The sequence below is a fragment of the Acanthisitta chloris genome, unplaced genomic scaffold (genome assembly GCF_000695815.1).
Source record: "Acanthisitta chloris isolate BGI_N310 unplaced genomic scaffold, ASM69581v1 scaffold9392, whole genome shotgun sequence".
In the NCBI taxonomy this organism is placed as follows: Eukaryota; Metazoa; Chordata; class Aves; order Passeriformes; family Acanthisittidae; genus Acanthisitta; species Acanthisitta chloris.
The window spans coordinates 175,269-193,283 of record NW_008659009.1 but is presented as its reverse complement, the minus strand read 5'-3'; the positions used below and the strand labels follow the sequence as shown (position 1 = coordinate 193,283).

The 18,015-nt window shown below is 43.2% G+C and overlaps 1 protein-coding gene across 1 annotated transcript; it reads right to left on the bottom strand.

Annotated features, from left to right (window-relative positions):
• Positions 1-297: 297 nt before the first annotated feature.
• GPR26 (G protein-coupled receptor 26) lies at positions 298-14,347 on the bottom strand. Its single transcript, XM_009069242.1, has 3 exons — positions 13,680-14,347; positions 8,939-9,052; positions 298-529 (listed from the first exon to the last, which is right to left on the bottom strand). Exons 1-3 carry the CDS (start codon positions 14,345-14,347, stop codon positions 298-300), a joined length of 1,014 nt encoding a protein of 337 aa, XP_009067490.1.
• Positions 14,348-18,015: the final 3,668 nt, after the last annotated feature.

Genomic DNA, 18,015 nt, shown 5'->3' with positions numbered 1-18,015 from the left:
GACTAACGTTTTACATATAGATGCAACTGCTGATGGAAATCAATGGGAGATTTGTATTTGTGAAGCCTGCAGGACCATGGATCAATAATGCTCTTCCAGTCAGAGGCAGGAGGTCCAAGGCGGACTTGCCTCCCTTGGGTGTTACGTGGGCTACTGGAGGGACATGGGCTGGGCTTCACCCTGTCCTTGACTGCCTCCTGAAACCTGGACAGCTCAGGATAGCTACTAGGGATAGGCCAGTTAATTTTGTTTCCCATATATCATTTTATATGTCTTTTAGGTCCCCTACCAGGCTCCTCATTCGTTCAGCTGTGATATATTCCGGTTGTGCGATTCGCTCGTGAGGGCAGAAGAGTTGATGGAACTTCTTTTGAGGAGTTTGTTTATGATGTCTTTCCATGTTTTCTTGTACTGGTGTCGCAGCAAAGAGTACACAAAAGGGTCTGAAACAGCTTTGCTGTAAGCTAAGCACTTGGAAATGATTCCCCAGTAGGAGTTGATGTGGACCACAGAGGATAATTCAACGAGTCTGTGGGAAGAGGAAGGTTAAAAGAGTGAAAATTCATATTAAAAACATGGAGCAACAGCACAACTGTAAGGCACTGACCACCCCAAGCCTTCAATTGAAAACATACAATAGAAAAGAAAGCCACACTCATGAAAATGTGAATTTAGTCCTCCCCCTATACATTTCTAAGACTGCAAACATAAACTTGAGGTCAGTTTGCCAAGGGTGGGACTACACAGCTCCTGTCAGAGTGTCTTCACCTCCAAACTTCAAGGCATCCTTGACTCTATACATTTAGCTGTGCATTTACTGAGGTTAGAAGTTGACCTTGGCTGTGTTGCCTCTTGATTGTTTGCCTCAAGAAATGCTGAATAATGTAAAGTGGAATAGGTCCATCAGGACATGAGGGTTCAAAGTTAAGTTGAGCTCTCTGATGTACAGCTGGAGTTTCAACTCCTCTGGCTCACTCCAACCATCAAGATATTTGATAAAGGGACATCCCTCTCTCTACAGTGCTGTAACCTGGCCTGGTGGACACCATGGTTGGGATCATAAATACTCTGTGGTAAGCAGGTCAACACTTCCCAAAAGTTTACAGCTGATGAAAACTACCATGCAGCATCTACTTATAAAATAATTTCCTACATAACATATTCTCAGCTGTTACATTTTTAATCTCTGTCCCCCAGCCTATCCATACGGACAATGTGTGCTATTTGTTCTGCTGACTTTCGGATTTGCTGTCCTAATAAGATCAAGCATTAGAGAGTAACATTTCACTTCACCTTTTTTTCTTCATTTAATGCTTTTTGTGTGTGTTCATTTTTCTAGTAGTGTGCACCATAAGATCGTGTTTCTGGCAGCTGAAATTCTTCACAGACTTAATATAGCTCTGAAAGCAGTGAAAGGAGTATAATCTCTCTCGGTATGTTTCCTGATGACTTTCACACTTACCAGCATCATGAAATCCATTATGCACAGCAAATTCAACCACAAGTATTGTGAAAGGCTCTTTCTGCATAGCCCAACATAATTTTCTAAATATTGATGCAAAATCAGAGTCTGAGTACTGAAGCTTGAGATCAGGACATAAAGTGCCATTGCTTGATCTCATGGGAGTCATATTTCTCTATCACTAGTAATGTTAAAATTGAGCATCTCCTCTGAGAAGGCACCTCACCAGTGCTATCTGGCTTTCCTGGCCAGTCCAACTCCCAGAGAGAGAGTTAGATGCTTTTAAACAGTTTGCCTGAGTCTTAGAAACACACAAGGAAGGAAAATTCATCGTTGAGAAATGGCATATTGTATCTTGAATTTAAAAGCCGGCCAGTTTAAAGGCCAAGCATATACATTTGCAACAAATGGAACAAGACAAAACCTTTAAATTGTTCGGGTCGGGAAGAGCTTCATATACTCCTCACACCTACACTAGCACAGACAGTTCACTACATACCAAGAGGGTATTTTTGACAGTGAAATATTGATAACTCCCCATGTCTTTGAGCAACACCAAAGGGCAGTTCTATTCAATATGCCTCCAGAGCTGTTAGAAACTATTGATTTTTATAGAGGTCAAACAGCCACATGTGCTGCTAGAGAGCCCCACCATGCCATGGCAAATAAGGTCTTTGCTGACGCAGTCTTCAGCAGCAGATAGTCTTAAACCTGCCTAGAAAACACTTCCACTGCTCATGTTTCTTCAGACAAAGCACCGTTTTCAAGGAGCATTCTGAAGTGTGGTTTCTGCAGCAGCAATTACAGCAATGTTGGTTCTTCAAGCAGTTTAGAGATGAGGATTTTTTTTTCTCAGTCATTTTAATTCTCATTCAATAAATATCCAGTACATCATGTTGTTTAAAATAATGCTGACAGATGGCATGGTCCAGTCATTTGAGCATGAAAGTGGGACTAAGGAGCCTTAATTTGTTACAGCACTGATGGTGAGCTTCTGTCTTCTCTCTCCATTCTAGTTTGGCCAGTCTGCAAGCTCCATGGCAAAAGCTCTGTCTCTTCCTAGATGTGTGTGTTGGGTCTGCAGCCAGTGCTGAGGCTTTAGCTGCTGGCACAGTATTGGAAATTCTTATACTGAGCATAGTTTTGTGTGTTTTGTGCTGGTAATTTGATCACTCTGTGTATCACAGAATCAGTTACGTTGGAAGGGACCACAGTGGGTCATCTAGTCCAACCTCCCTACTCAAGCAGAGCCATTTTAGAGCACATGGCTCAGGATTGTGTCCAGAAGGTTCTGGAGTATCTCCAGTGAGGGAGAATTTATGACCTCTCTGGGCAATCTGTTCAGTGCTCGGTGACTGCACAGGAAAGAAGTTCTTCCTCGTGTTCAGGTAGAACTTCCTGTGTATCAGTTTCTGCCCATTTCTTCTTTTATTGGTTTGCACCACTGAGCAGAGCCTGATCCATCCTCTTGTCATCTCCTTCAGACACTTAATGAGGTCCCTCTCAGTCGTCTCTTCTCGTGGCTGAACAGGCACAGCTCCCTCAGCCTTTCCTCATAAGAGAGATGCTCTAGTCCCTTTGTCATCTTTGTTGCCCTGTGCTGGACCTGCTCCAGGAGCTCCATGTCCCTCCTGTCCCAAGGAGCCCAGAACTGGACAATCCTCCAGATGTGGCCTCACAAGGACTGAGCAGAGGGACAGGATCACTTCCATTGGAAGTGAGGAACACATGTACAGTGATGCTTTTAGGGATGGTGACGGCCAAACTACTCTTTGGGCTCAGAGATGTGTGAGACTTTCAGGTGAACAGGCTATTTCACATGAAAATACTCAGGAATTTCTTGTGCCACTCTACTGGTGCTGCTTGGCTTAGTGGTTAGCAAGAAACTTTGAGGTCCCAAACAACCTCCAACTGTCCCAATTCTCTCTCCTTTCATCCTAACTAAACAAAAGTTGTTGTTTCAACCTCTCCTTGTAACTCATGGCTGATATCTTTCTTACAAAGTAGGATCAGAACTCAGACATGATTATCACCCACTCCAGCTGCAGGGTGGTCTCATCTGGTGGATTCTCTCTTATGTAATAAAATGTAGTTTATGACATCCTCATTAATGTGTTCTAAAATGAGAATTGACAGTTTGGAAATTAATCATCTACTGAGTCAGATTTACTTCGTAATCTGCCATGATCCATCCTTGGTGTTGTTCTCCACTTCATTTATTTGCTGCCTACTTCACATTTGAATTTCATCATGTTGAATTTCATCTGGATGATTTATTTTTACTGAAGGCTTTACAGATGTGAACTTGATTATGTTTAATTAAATTCAGTGGATGCCTTGAATACCCAAAATATGACAAATATGTGTTTGAGGCTCTGTCAATCAGCTCTATGAGACATTAACAATCTCCATTTGAAGCATATCAAACAGACACTTCAGGGTTGCCTAGACTTGCTAATTTTACCTTCCTTAACTCAAATAAAAAGCCTACACTTTTAATAACAACATTTGAAATACTTTCTTTGATTGCATTCTTTAAGTTTCCTTGACATTTACACATTTTTTACTTCTCATGTATTATTTGTTATAGAAAATTACATTTGCAGTTATCAAGCAGCAAACACAGAGATGCAGCCAAACCCTGAGCTCTGCATTTCCATTTCATGTATGAACAATTAAATGTCAGCTTTTCAAGGCATATCACATACTTTATTGCCTTTGAAAGAAGGTTTTGTTTCTCATTTATGAGGGAAATTATATGCATAGCTTCCATTTTCATGAAATGTTTCAGCCCAAAAGAAGACATTTTCAGTGAAGGAGCATTAATATTTCAGTGCTACCTGTAAATTAAATTTTACAGTATCAGATACATAATTGCCTGGCTTGCTTTCATAAGCCACTCTTCTACTGTCTGGTCTTCAAAACCTTTTTATTTCAAAGCTAGAAGCTCTTTTGCTGGGATACTTTGTTCATATTTCAGAAACTTTGAGTTATGCAGAATGTGTCATGTCACATGGTTAGCCAATTATTTTATTGCAGTACCAGTAAACAAATGAGAACTCTGTGTTGAAGAGTATGACCTTGATCTCTATGCACCTAATGCACATTAGAAATCCTTTGTTTACATGTGCAGTTAATCACTAGACACAAAGGTTTTACTGAACATGTGCACAACCAGCTGGGATACTGAAGAAATGGCAACATCTCTGTGTGCATTGTTTAAACCTAGGACTTAACTGAGTCATGGAGAAAACTGAATAGAGCAGAGCCTCAAACAAGTTAAACTGGCTTGCTGTTCAGGAGTGAAAGCAAGTTGGCACTGCAGGCTGGAGCTGATAGATAATGTAGCTCTTATAAAAAGAAATTCACTACCTCCCCCAAGAATTTGTATCAACTCTTTCAGGTGACATTTCTCTTCGTGTCTAATTCTGTGGGGGTTTTTTCCCATACAATTCCCATAGTATCAGAATTAAAACTTGGTTGTTTATTTTGTGTTAATGATTCAATAAGCTGCCCATCTCTGGAAGTGTTCCAGGCCAGGTTGGATGGGGCTTGGAGCAACCTGGGCTAGTGGAAGGTGTTTCTGCCCATGGCAGGGGGTTGGAACTAAATATCCTCTAAGGTCTCTTCCAACCCAAATCACTCTGTGTTTCTATGATCAGATTTATCTTGATGTTCATTTGACTTTATTTATTGGTAGACTGAATCTTTTAAATACTGACTTGCTAGTGAAAAATACTTTAGTAATTGCTTCTTGATATAAAAATGTCATTGCAGTGATCCTTAGCTAGTTTTGTCTTTTAAGTAGTGAGATATATATATGATAACCAGACAGCTGCTGTAAGGAAGCAGTATAAGTTTTGGACTCCTGTAGTTAGACCTGCAAACCTTGCAAACCATTGCTTTTAGTCACTGCTGCTTCCCAGAGATGCAGGAATCATGTATCACCACGGAGAAATGAGGACTGACCAGCTCCTACTGAAAGGTTCTTCCACATAGAAGGAAAATATCTCTACCTCACACAGAATCACAGAATTACGGAATGGTTGGAGTTGCAAGGGACCTTAAAGATCATCTAGTTCCAACTCCCTGCCATAGGCAAGGTCACCTTCCACTAGACTAGGTTGTTCAGAGCACCATCCAGCCTGGCCTTGAACACTTCCATGGATGGGACAACCACAACCTCTCTGCAAAATCTCCCAGTGCCTCACCACCCGCGCAGTAAACACTTTTTTCCTAATATCTAATCTAAACCCACTCTCTGTCAGTGTGAATCCAGTCTTCCTTGTCCTGTTATTCCAGGCCCTTGTAAATATTTCTCTTCTTTGTCAGCTCCCTCATGTACTGGAAGGCTGGAATTAGGTCATCCTGGAGCCTTCTCTTTTCCAAGCTGAACAATCCCGTTTCTCCTAGCCTTTCCTCATAACAGAGGTATTCCATCCCTTCAATCAACTTAGTGGCTTCCTCTGCACTCACTCCAACAGGTCATTGTCCTTCCTGTACTCCAGCTGAACCTTTGGGTGGAGACTAGGCCACTTCAAGTATGTCAACCTATGGTTGCATAAGAAAGTCATTTATTTATATGCACAGGCAGACAAGAACTCAACTTGCAGAGGAATTCTGAACTTGTCTACCCAAGCAGTATCTGCATATGCAGAGTGCAAGCAGCCAGTTTAAAAACAGAGTTAGCTTACCCCTTGTCCCCCAGAGATGATACACAAGAACTTTAATCTCCTTTTGCCTATTCCACCATCCTCCTCTGTAACCTGAGGCTTGGAGTTATGAACTTCTGTCTGATATTACTTCAGGATTTTTAATTTAAGGCCAATTTCCTCACACATTGACAGCACTTATTAACTTACGTGAGCCAAGTACTGTATTTCAGTGTGAAGTGTCTGGAGTTGGGAATTAATTGTAGAAACTGCTATGACTTATCTTTGTTTTTCTTGTGAAAAAGATCCTTGGAGAAAAGATGTTTGGAACAATGTTATTTAATTGCATAATGGTAAATATAGCAAAAGGAGAGATGTGTACAAATAGAATTTTTTACAAACCAAGAAACAAGCTATGCCTATAAATATATGATAATAGGGTAATACATCTGTCATACTGGGACAGTGGAAAGACTGAATCAAGAAGAATCAGATTCTACTGATACCCTACTTAAGGTCAGCCACTGAACTAATTACAAGAGTGTTTTCTTGATAAAAGAGCTGCCTAATCTGATTTTTTACCTTAATGTGATCTGAAAAACTCTGGTTTACTCAGAGAAGTATTTATCTGTCTGAGGTTATAAGCACAACTCCTTCACTGGTTCATACAAGTCCTAGAGACAGCTATTTATTTGCAGTGTGGAAATAGAAAGATGTTGTTATAGTCAAACCTTGTGATTTGCTGCTTCAAGCCCCAGTCCAGGGAGTATTTAAAAGCATGTTTAATTTAAGTGTATTGCTGATTAGAGCTGACTGACCAAATGAGAGGCTGAGCAATGCACTCCCTCAGCTGACTTCTGTTCATTGCCTTGCACTGTGATTGATTGCCTCCCTCTTGTGAATGCAAAGCACTGGACATAGTCCAGAAAATAATACTTGCTTGCATAATTAAACTCAAAAGTCTCCTAATCCCCTTGACTTCAACACCCTCAGCCACATGTGTGAGGCATAGGGAAGCACAGTGATGTGTGTCTGGAATACCCATCTGTGTGGTGTCCAGCAAGGTCTCTCACGTAGCTAAAGAGGGAATTCACCTTGGCATGCTGTGCAGTGACCCCCCCTAGACATGTCAGAAGTGAAAAGGCCTGGAATGTGAGGGCCTTCAGCCCTCCTGACACTCTTGGTCAGCTCTCAAGTCTACCCCAGTACACCTTCATGTATTCAGGACCCTCTGTTTTGTCTCTTCTCATCATTCTCTGTGGCAAAGTTGGTAGTCCTCAACAGACTGAAGACTCAGGGGAACATTTAAGTGATCCTGGTATGGACTAAAGAGAGGAGGCTCAGGATTTTTCTAATCCCTCTCCTGTATCTTAAGGCTACTGGGACACAATTAGGATGGCACAGAGTGAAGAGGAGGTGGAGAGGTGGTGCTTGAATGCTGAGCTGAGATGCCTATGGAGGAGCACAAAAATACTTCTGACAGTTTCATAGTTTCATAGTATGTTAAGGGGTTGGAATGGACCTTAGAGATCATCTAGTCCCAACCCCCTGCCCTGGGCAGGGACACCTCCCACCAGAGCAGGTTGCTCCAGGTCCCATCCAACCTGGCTGTGAACACTGCCAGGGTTGGGGCAGCCACAACAGTTCTGGTTAGAGCACTCAGTGCCACTCAGGATGGAGCCACCAGATATTCTGTGACTGTGACCATTTTCATTAAGTTTAGAGACCCCATATAAAATGAAAATTAACCATTTGCAACAAGACAAAAGCTCTAATATCTCATACATTGAGAATTAAATGTCCATCACTATAAATCCTTTTGTACCCTTAAGTGTGTGGCTTAGTATTCACTTGTGAATACTAGGTGAGAGTGAAGGTAATTCCAGTAAATTACTTTTATTTTCTAATTCCAGAAATTCAGGATATACTGATTTGAAAAAACTTGGAATTGGCTACATGGCCACATATACTGACTCTAAATTCAGCTTCTTGAGTGATTTTGTTATGGTGGATCTGAGTTTGCCCTAAGTCAATCCCACTAATTTCTACTTAATAGTATTGGAATAGGAGATACTTGAAAAATATTCTTTTCTTTCTCTGTTGTCCATAGCAGCATCTCAGTTTTTCCTGAGTCTTTTAATAAGGAATGCAAGCTATAAATTTTCTTCAACAACTAGATAACATTTTTCTGGATATACTCACTTTCTAATACTTTATATTTCACAGGAGTAATTTAGTGTTTCCCACAGGAGCCATTTCCAAAGATAAGCTAGTAGATAGAGAGACATCTGACCATAAATCACCAGAAATGTTTTTAGCTATGAGCTAGCACAGCTTTGATACTTGATGTTTATGACTAATAAACCCTACCCAGTCAGACAAAACTACCATTTAAGTCTGAGGATCATGTTCTCACCTCAGCTTGGCCTTGTTGACCAAATTTTTACAGTCTGACCTATTCAGGCAAGTGTTTTCCCCTGAAGATCAGCCCCTGAACCAGGGAGGAAATCTGAGCAGCAGGTGACTGCTCGACCCAAAAAAAAGTCTGCAAAAGCTTATGGACTGACTTCCTAACTCCCTCTCATGTGGCCAACACATCAGCTGGGCTGGCTGAGCAGAGTGTGCCCCACAGACTACATCAGGATGGAATTGGATAAGTGCTGTGACATTTTACATCATTTTGTTCACTCACTAAATGCAACCTCTGTCATTGCAGTGGAAACAGTGCATCCAATTATCACAGGAGACTTGAATAATTTTCTGGCTCAGGGTGCCCTACTTCTCTGAGTTCTGAGTCTTTTCCAGGATGTAGGTTCACACTTACCTTGTAATTACATAAGGTGCAAAACAGAGTATGAAAGTGCCAATAAAGGTACTTATTTTCTTTGTTGCTCGCTGCCTCCTTCTCTTTTGTTCTTCCAGGCATCTCTCTCTGACACTGTGTGACATTCAACACAAACAAGAATGTGAATCATAATATCAGGTAACAGTTTTTAATGGCTTTACTTATGGAATGATGGAAAACAATCTCTCCAGTATCTGTTATAATCTCGTAAACCAATACCAGGTGCATTGCATTTATGTGGGACAATCCCAGGTATTAATGCATTGTCTGATCATCTCTCCCTCCAGCCTTGAATTCAGTTTGCAGCTCCTTTTTGAGCTGCTCTAAGCTGTATTTGCAGGCCACAGTTTGCCCCATAATACTGAGAGATTTGGAAAACATCCAGTGTGAGATAGGCAACATTCCACCTCCCCAGAGACACCAATTCCAACACCACTACCGGAGAGAGGAGAAACTTCCCAGCAAGATAAGCAACAGAACACAATAAAATCATAACGGGAAAAAACATGCTCTGAGCATTCAGCCCAGCGTTGGAGCAATCACTATATCCCATGACTGTGAACTGTGTGACCATAAATATTCCCTCAGCCTGTGCAGCTCAGCGCACTGCTGCTGTGCAGAACACTCTGCAAAGCCAGGAATTGTGTCATAAATCCACAGCACTGTGATAGCCTCACTCCTCACCTCAAACTAGCCCTGTTTCCAACTAAACAGATGCAAATTAGCCAGGCCCTGGGTGTTTTCCTGCCTGTGGCATTATAGGACAAGAACTTCTCCTTTGAATTTCCCACTGGTGGTCTCACCAGGACACCAGAGAGGTGCTAACTCCTTTGGTGTGTCAGCTAGGTGATGGGAGCATGGGGCTGAGACCTTGCTTTCACTGCAAAACAATCTCCTTTGAAATCAGCACATTTGTTTGGCAAAGAGTTATAATATGAAAGCTCATCCTCTACTTGTTTGTGTACCTCCTGTACTTTTCCAGGGAAGTGGAAGAGTTACTGTCTATTCCAGGCAGTGAAATTTGATGGGCAGCACTGGTTGTATGTCCCAGAGTGCCAGGACTATCTGTACCTGAATAAATCCCATTGGAAAGGGCAAAACCAAAGCCAGATTGACAACCTGAAACCTTTCTCCATGCACATAGCAGCACTGCCACGTGTTGACTCATTGTACAGGTCTCATGGTGAGACAACCACTTCCCAGGCAAACTGAATGGGTTGGCCCATGTCCTGTATTTGCATGCATATATCTTTAAAAAACTGTTTGGCTTTGGTCTATGTTTTATTGTAATTTGTAAATAATGACTAACTCTTGGGTTCCACACTCTCATATGTTAATAGCTGTGAGGTTTTTGGCCATACCCTTGCAACATTGGCTGTTTCTGCAAATGTTTCATCATCATCTAAACATTCTGAGGTTCTCAGTGTGTTACAATGATCACTGTGGCAATGAGTTCTTATATTTCTCTTTGGCTGTATCAAAAAAAAGTGTTTCTTTTGTTCCATTCTATATTTGCTCTCACATTGCCAGTCCCCAGAGCAGTTACCACAATGTAATTAAATAAGTATTGGAGGAAAAGTTTGTTACCATTGAAATAATAAATCATCTTTCTCTTAAAGAATATGTCACATCTAAAAGCATTACATGTTCTAGGTCTGGTTTATTTGCAGCTAGAAATGACAGCTGAGAAGGAAAAACATATCCACCTTTTCAAGGGAACCTATGTGCTTTCAATTCTGCCAGAGCTGGGGAGCTTGGAGTTATTTTTAGGTTCAGAGAGATGATTGCTCAACAGCTTTGCTTAAGACCTGTGTTATTAAATTCATAGTATCCCAAGCACACAGCAATACAGGAAAATGAATCTCCAAACAGATTCAATTAGAGAGTTGTAAGGGTGGTGCATTTTTTGTCTCTGACAGTTTCCCCAGTTACATCCTTTCCTTACTGGCACATACAAAGCTGTATGACTCCTGGAGCTCACACATGACTGTCCTGATAGACTAAAACCAATTCCTCTTGTTCATCCTTTCCAGATGTAGCCAATAAATACCAGACCACAGAGGAAGGTATTTTATCTCACTCTCTCATACAGACGATGTACACAGATGAGTATTTTGCTTTTGCACACACTTTCATGCACTAAGATAAGAACATATGTGCAAGTTCCAGTAGTGACACTAGTAATAGAATAGGATTATTGACTAAGCTTTCATTTAAAGAGTTTAATATCCTGGAAAATCTGAGATATATCCCTTTGAATGTTTGGTATTTTAAACAAAGTTTATGAGATACTGGACCTTAAGATGTGTAGAGCTGGATAGTATAGAAAGTTTCAGTGAAGAAATACATGGGTTAAGTGCTTAAGTGAAGTTTTGCCCTAATCGCTCACAATACCTAAGGTATTTTGGTCTTAAGAACAAAGTCAAGAAAACAGAATACACTAAAAATGCCTAAGCTAACTTGAAAGGGTATGTGCCCTAAACAGTCACACGAATTTGTATGATGTTTAGAGGTTTCTTTTGTACTCATCTTGAATGATCTTCAGAAGATCATTCGTGTCTTTCTAAGTCATAGGTAATAAAGACATCTGTCACAACGCCTGTCACTAGACCCCCTTGAGGGTGGATTCTGAGTCACAGGAAGCAGAAAATTGTCTGTACACATTTCTCAGTGTTGAAACTAAACCCTGCAAAGAGTCAGAGGAGTCAGGGTAGTCTAAGTTGGGATTACAAACTTTGTTCTCTCATGTGCATTCTCCCAGCATCCATGTCTGTGCTGTCAGGTACTACAGGACACATCGAAACTGCCTGTATATACACCACTTATATAATGCAAATGATGCCTTCATCATGGCAGAGCTTTGTGAGCATCACTGAGTGCTTCAGGAGAGCTGCAGCCTCAGTGCAGCTCTCACAGAGGGGAAGGTAATCCAAGATCTGACCCTTCCAGCAGCAGGAGCTATCACCAGTTAAGGCAACACCTCCACAGGTCAAATCAGTCACCATTTATTTAGTCTAGAAAAGCAGCTAAAATTCTCCTTTCCTAGAGAGAGGCATTGGAGAGAATAACCTGGTGTGAGAGCTAAGAGTTAGTGGTACAGGTTACTCACAACAAAGTGCTTGTATACCTCTGTCTCCTCCAAGGAAAGAAAGCATCATTCCTCCAGCCTTGCTGAATCCTTCCCTGAGTGAGATGATTGCAAAATGCACAAACACCCTCAAATCAACCTAACCCGGGAAAAATGCAGAGGAGGAGAAATCACACTGATATTTTTGCCCTTTTCCTAAACTTTGCTGTGCATTCTTTAAGCATTATCATGACAATTGCTATTTCAAATAGCCCCAGTGGGTTTATGGCACTGTCCTGGGAGTAACCACCACATCTCTCCATGTGTGCAGGAGCTAAGACAGTCAGGGCACTGTTTATCAACCAGACAGCACATAGGGCAGAAGGGTGTTTTTACCTCAGTGTGACTTGGTGAGTAAGAGAAGATTTATTCATGTGTTTCTCAAGAGCAGCAGCAGGACCTGCCCAAAGTTCTGCCTCTGCATTCTTGGTCAAGAGACAGCTCAAACAGCTTAACAGGAGAATTTTGAGCAAATGTTTCTCTCCTAACAGTGTGCTGTCCTGCCCTGATCCTTTCAGACATATTTGTCTTGGGCTCAGGAATCCCCAAAACATGACCTGTTTTTGAGGACAGCCACATGTGCTCTGAGCCCTGTAGCTCTGCTCCTGCTGGCTGCATATGGAGAGAGCTGGGGTTTTCCTCCAGCCTGTGGAGCAAAGGGCAGCAAAGAGGGTCAGATGGTATGTCTGGTGTGGGACTGCCCTCTCTGCTCTCTGCTTTCCTCTCTTCCAAGCAGACATCTTCCCCCATGTCAGACACCAAACCTGCATCTCTTCCAGGTCCATACATTGTCAATTCACACAAGATCTATAGTTTGTGCATAATCCCTGACATGACTTCTGCACAGCATTGCTGCACACATTCCTCCCTGTTTGGCACTTGTCTTCAAGCTCAATATCCTCCCAGCCCCAGGAAACTTTTCTCCTACTGTGTCTAGGCACAAAGGTCTTGCCTAAAATCTCTCATAAGAAATGAGCTTTATACATCCCTTGTTTGGTGTATTAGCATTGCTACTGATTTCTCTCTCACTTAGATTTAACCATAGGCTTTCAAGCACATGCATTTTGCTGATGTTATTCCCTTAGAATTCTGCCTTCAGGAATGATAAAGTTAGAGAGAGCGCAGCAATAGGGAAACTGCTGGGTGAAGAAGCAGCAGGCAGTGCCCAGCTTCCCTTCCAAACTCCAACTGAAGGGACATGTGCAGCCTCCTCTGCTTCACAGATCCAACAATGTTTTGGGCTGACAGTGCCAAAAAATGCAAATCTATTGACTACTAAATCCACCTTCGGAGACAAAGGGCAGTGATCTGATCACTGTCTCGAAGGGCATGCTCAGCCAAAACTGCCTGTTTCTTTCCTCTCCATCCCAAAACAGGTCCCTAAGCATAACAAAAGAGTTCTGAAAACAGAGATATAAAGACAAATAAAAAGAAACATGCAGAATAGAAACAGGCAAGAAGGATGCTCATTTTCTCCCTCTCCCCATCCCCTCCTGTGATACAGATCAGATTGTATTTAACATAACACTGAACTCCCTCCTCACTTTTTCTGATATGAATAGACACACTTTGCTGAACACACAGACACCTTACCTGGGATGGATGTCCACAAGCAGCACCAGGGTCTGCATAGTGATCACGTCAATCCTCTTACAGTGGAACCGTGCCACCTTCAGCACTTTTAGATATGTGAAACACAGGATTATAAGGGAGAGGAGGAAGCTGAGCGTGTGAAAGACCCCAGTGAAAATCACAAACTGTGTCCTATCCTCTGGTCTCTTGTTGTACAGGGTGCAGGAGGCATAGAGGTGATGGAAACCCACCCAGGAGAGAGAAGCTGCCACTATCGGGAATGACACCGAGTGTAACCACGTGTAGCTCAGTATGAGAGCAGCATCTCTGTACCTCATTTTGGAGTGATAACTTAGAGGGAAGACCACAGCAATCCACCTGTCAATGCTCAAAGCTGCCATGCTCAACATGGAGTTCGTGGTGAGAAAAGTCTCCAGGAAGCCCACAACCTGACAGATCTGATCTCCTCCTGGTTGACTCTTGTAAATGATTCCAGCCAAGGTCAAGGGCATGTTCAAAACAGTCAGCAACAAGTTGCAGAAGGTGAGGTTGAGGATGAACAATCCCGGGACCTGCTTGCGGATGTCGGCGCTGTACAGGAAGCACATCAGCACCAGCACGTTGGCCAGCAGGGCCACGAGCATCAGCACCACCAGCACGAAAGCCAGGAGCAGCTCCCAGATGCTCATGGTGCATCCAGTCACAGGAGGGACATCTCCAAAACTGCGGCGCGCCGGCACCCGCGGCACATGGTGCGAGGCGCGGCCACCTCGCCCTCCTCCCCAGCCTGCTCGCTCTCTTGCATGCCCTCCGTATTTTTAGAGGAGCTGCAGTTTTCTCCTCCAACCTCCCCCTCCTCGCTGCTCCTTTCCACGTCAACGCTTCCCGAGACGTGCACAAAAGCACTGGGAATGCCCATCAAACTGCGAGGAGGGCTTAAAAAATATCAGCAGGACTGAACCACTGTCTCCACTCGGTCCATTTGAAGGCGAGCACGTTGTTCTGAGAAACTGCTCTCCTGAGATCCCTAATTATCAGCCCCAAGCTCGCGAGCAATTCACCGAGTGAATTGTGCTCTCTTTCTCCCTTGCTTTCTCTGTGTGTGCGTGTGTGTGTGTGTGTCTCTTTCTCTCCCCTCCCCTCTCCTCCAACCCTCACTCCCTTCCAGGCTGAATGTAACCTGCTTTTTATGATCACAGATAAAAACCCCATTAATGGATTAAAGCATGCACAGTGCTGGTGATTCGCAAACGTGATTATGTCATCCCTGCTCCACAACCCCTCCCCTTCTCCTGGCGACTGTGCCTAGACTTTCCTCAAGAGAAATCCCAAGCTTTCCTTTAATTGATTTAGCCATTAATTTGCAAACAGCCATGTAACTGAATTCCTGCACTCCAGTGTTCCTACGTTTCGGTGCATGACTTGCAGTGTTGTTTCTTGCTCTCAGCCAGAGCAGGGGCTGTGTTTTCTCTTCATTAGCTGTGCTTAAAGAGATGGCAAAAAATGGATATATTCTGCTGCTTCTCTGGAGCTGTCATTAGGCTACCGGAATGGTTTTACTGCTCTAGTTTAGCACTTTGCACTCTGTCTCCAAGCATGATGCACGGGAGGAAAATTATTGCCTCCTCACCTCCTTTAAAAGTAGGGAAATCAAAGCCCAGATGCCACTGACACATAGGTCACTGAGCAGGTGAGTGGCATCCTGCTCCAGGTCTCACTATTCAGTCAGGCTTTCTCCCCTTCAACAGCTTTTTCTTCCTCCTAATCAAAGCTTCCCTCCCTGTGAGCCTAAGCACCCTGTGAGATCAAAACTAAGAAGCAGCTTGGCAAAGGAAGTAGGAATGAATCTGCATTCCACCTAATTAGGTGTTAAAATTTAGTTTGCTTGAAAGGATGGAGCAGGAGTTATCTTCTGATTGCCTTTCCTGTCTCTTTAAATCCGTTTTGCCTGGGAATGCTGAGAGTTTGCGAGCAATCAGGACAGCTTTCTCATCAAGGCAGCCTTAATCCCTGCACAAAAAGAAGGCAAAAGATACCCTGCAGCACAGTTATTGGGGCTTAGTAAGTGTCTCTGCACGTGTGCAAGAGCTTGATGCTGGGGCAGATTTTCCCTCTGTGCCTGCAGCCCTGCCAGAGCTGTGCATCTCGAGGTACAGCAGCTGTTCCCTGCAGCCACTTGGGATCATGGCTCAGGAGCAGAGCTGTCACCTTGCACACTGTCAGAGCTTTGCATCTTGTAGGAAAGCCCTGTCTTTTTTTTCCCTTAAATTTTCTTTTGCTTTCATAAACCAGACTTTAAAGGGCTAATAGAGCCCTCAGAGGCAGCTGAGACTCTCCAGGACAGTGTGGGTTCACAGGTCCTACACACACACACTCAGCAGTGAATGAGTGACTCAGGGTGCAGAGCCCAGGGCAAGTTCCTGTCTCCAAAACACCTATCCTCATGCTGTGTGGATTAGGAACAGGATTACAGTGTCTGCCTCTTTTCCTGTCAGTGATTCAAAGCTGCATGAAGTGGTAGGAGCATTATCCCTGGACATGTTCAAAAACTGTGAGGATATGGCACCTGAGGACATGGTGTAGTGGTGAACATAGTGGTGGTGCTGTGTTGACAGTTGAACTCGATGATCTTAGAGGTCTTTTCCAACCTTAGTGATTCTATGATTCAATGGGAAAAGCCTAAAGGTGACTCCTTCTTTAAACAAAAGGGGTCTTTACCCTCTTAGAAGAGGTAGTGTAAGGAGGTGAGAGAGAAGATGAAGGCTTTCAACAGGACAAAGGGGCTTGGTGGACACATCTTGAAGGGCAAGAGAGTCTGGCAGAACTGAACTGGCTCTACTGGATCTTTTTACCAGGGAGTGAGGAAGCATATGAGGGTGGATAGCTGCAGAACACTCAAGAGGAGACTCTTAATATCCTTTGCATGGTGTCAGCTCCTTTTTCCATGACCTGATATCTCCCCATCATCCACCTGGTCCCTTTTCCTCCAGAGTTTATTAGAGTGCTACTACTGTTCATATTGGTGTGGGAAAGCCAAATTGAAGCAACAAATTTGGCATATACTCCAGTAATTGTTGACCTAAATGAATTAAGTGTTCCTAGTCCTGTGCCTCACAGTTCAACAATTGATTTTCTCTATTCTATTCTATTCTATTCTATTCTATTCTGTTCTCCTACCAAGCTATTCTATGTTGTACAAGTTTCTCAGGTAAAGAAAACATGGTTATCAATAAGGTTAAACTCCCAGTGTTTACAGGGAAAATGTACCAAGTAATAAGGACTTAAATCAACAGTCAGTGGGAAAAACTTTCCAGGTTTCAGGAGAAAGCTGAAGTTTTCCCTTGGTGGTTGATTTGAGTCTCTGTATGCATTTCTAACTCTGAAGGCCCAAGTGATTTACATAACCAATCCCTGCAGCAGAGGATGTTTACTGAATGCTTCTGGGTTTATTTATCATGCATACCTAAGGGAGCTTGATGGACCCACAAAATAGCTTCATTTTATACAAAACAGGAGGAAAGAATATGCCCTGCATATGTCGAGGGTGAGCCCCAGATGGCAACTAAGCACTGCACAGCCACTCACTCCCTCTCCCCCAGGGGAGAGAACCATAGAACAGAATCATAGAATCATTTAGGTTGGAAAAGACCTCTAAGACTATCGAGTCCAATGCTGACAAGGAAACTCTTTAAGCACTCATGTGAGTTGACTTTGGTTTGTCTTCAGTCCAGTACCATGCAAAACCTTGACAAAGTTACTTGATGGAGAGAGAGCCACAGCTCTGTACCTCTTGGGCTCTGGCTAGTTAGTGTCTTGGTGCAGAGGTAGCTTCTATACCTTCTCTGTCACCTTCACTGACCATAACTGTTTTACTTCAGCCCCTGCTCTTCCTGACCCCAAATAACTAGCGTCATCCAGTGGATTCTTGCCTGGCTCCTTACTCTTCAGCAGGTGCTGAACATTGCACACAGGGAATGCTGCACAGTACACTGGGACTAACTGCGGGTTACTGGCCAGCCAGATGGTCTGTATGGGCCACCACTTTGGGGAAATGAGGAGTGAAACCCTCTGCTGCTTCACCAAACAGTCCTTGTGCTGTGAGTGCCACAACAACTCCAGCAGCAGCTCACCAGAGTCCTCCTGGTGAATTATTCACTCTTGGGTTGTCACTGCTACTTTGCTTCATGGAATTAAAGAAACATCAGGTCCTGAGGCACGTGGCTGGTGCTTCTGGCACTTCTGCCTGCTGGCTGGATTTTTAAGGACTCTTAGGGCAGCTAAGGAAATCAAATTGAAAAAGGAGCAGCAGAAAGCCACGAGAACCTTTGAGTCAGGGATGTTTGGGGGTGGATGTGTG

Excerpts from the sequence above, each read along its gene's own strand:
- GPR26 (XM_009069242.1), bottom strand. The coding sequence starts at position 14,347 with ATGAGCATCTGGGAGCTGCTCCTGGCTTTCGTGCTGGTGGTGCTGATG. Across the intron at positions 9,053-13,679 it reads CTTGTGGACATCCATCCCAG|TGTCAGAGAGAGATGCCTGG; the intron begins GTAAGGTGTCTG and ends AATGTCACACAG. Across the intron at positions 530-8,938 it reads GCACCTTATGTAATTACAAG|ACTCGTTGAATTATCCTCTG; the intron begins GTAAGTGTGAAC and ends CTCTTCCCACAG.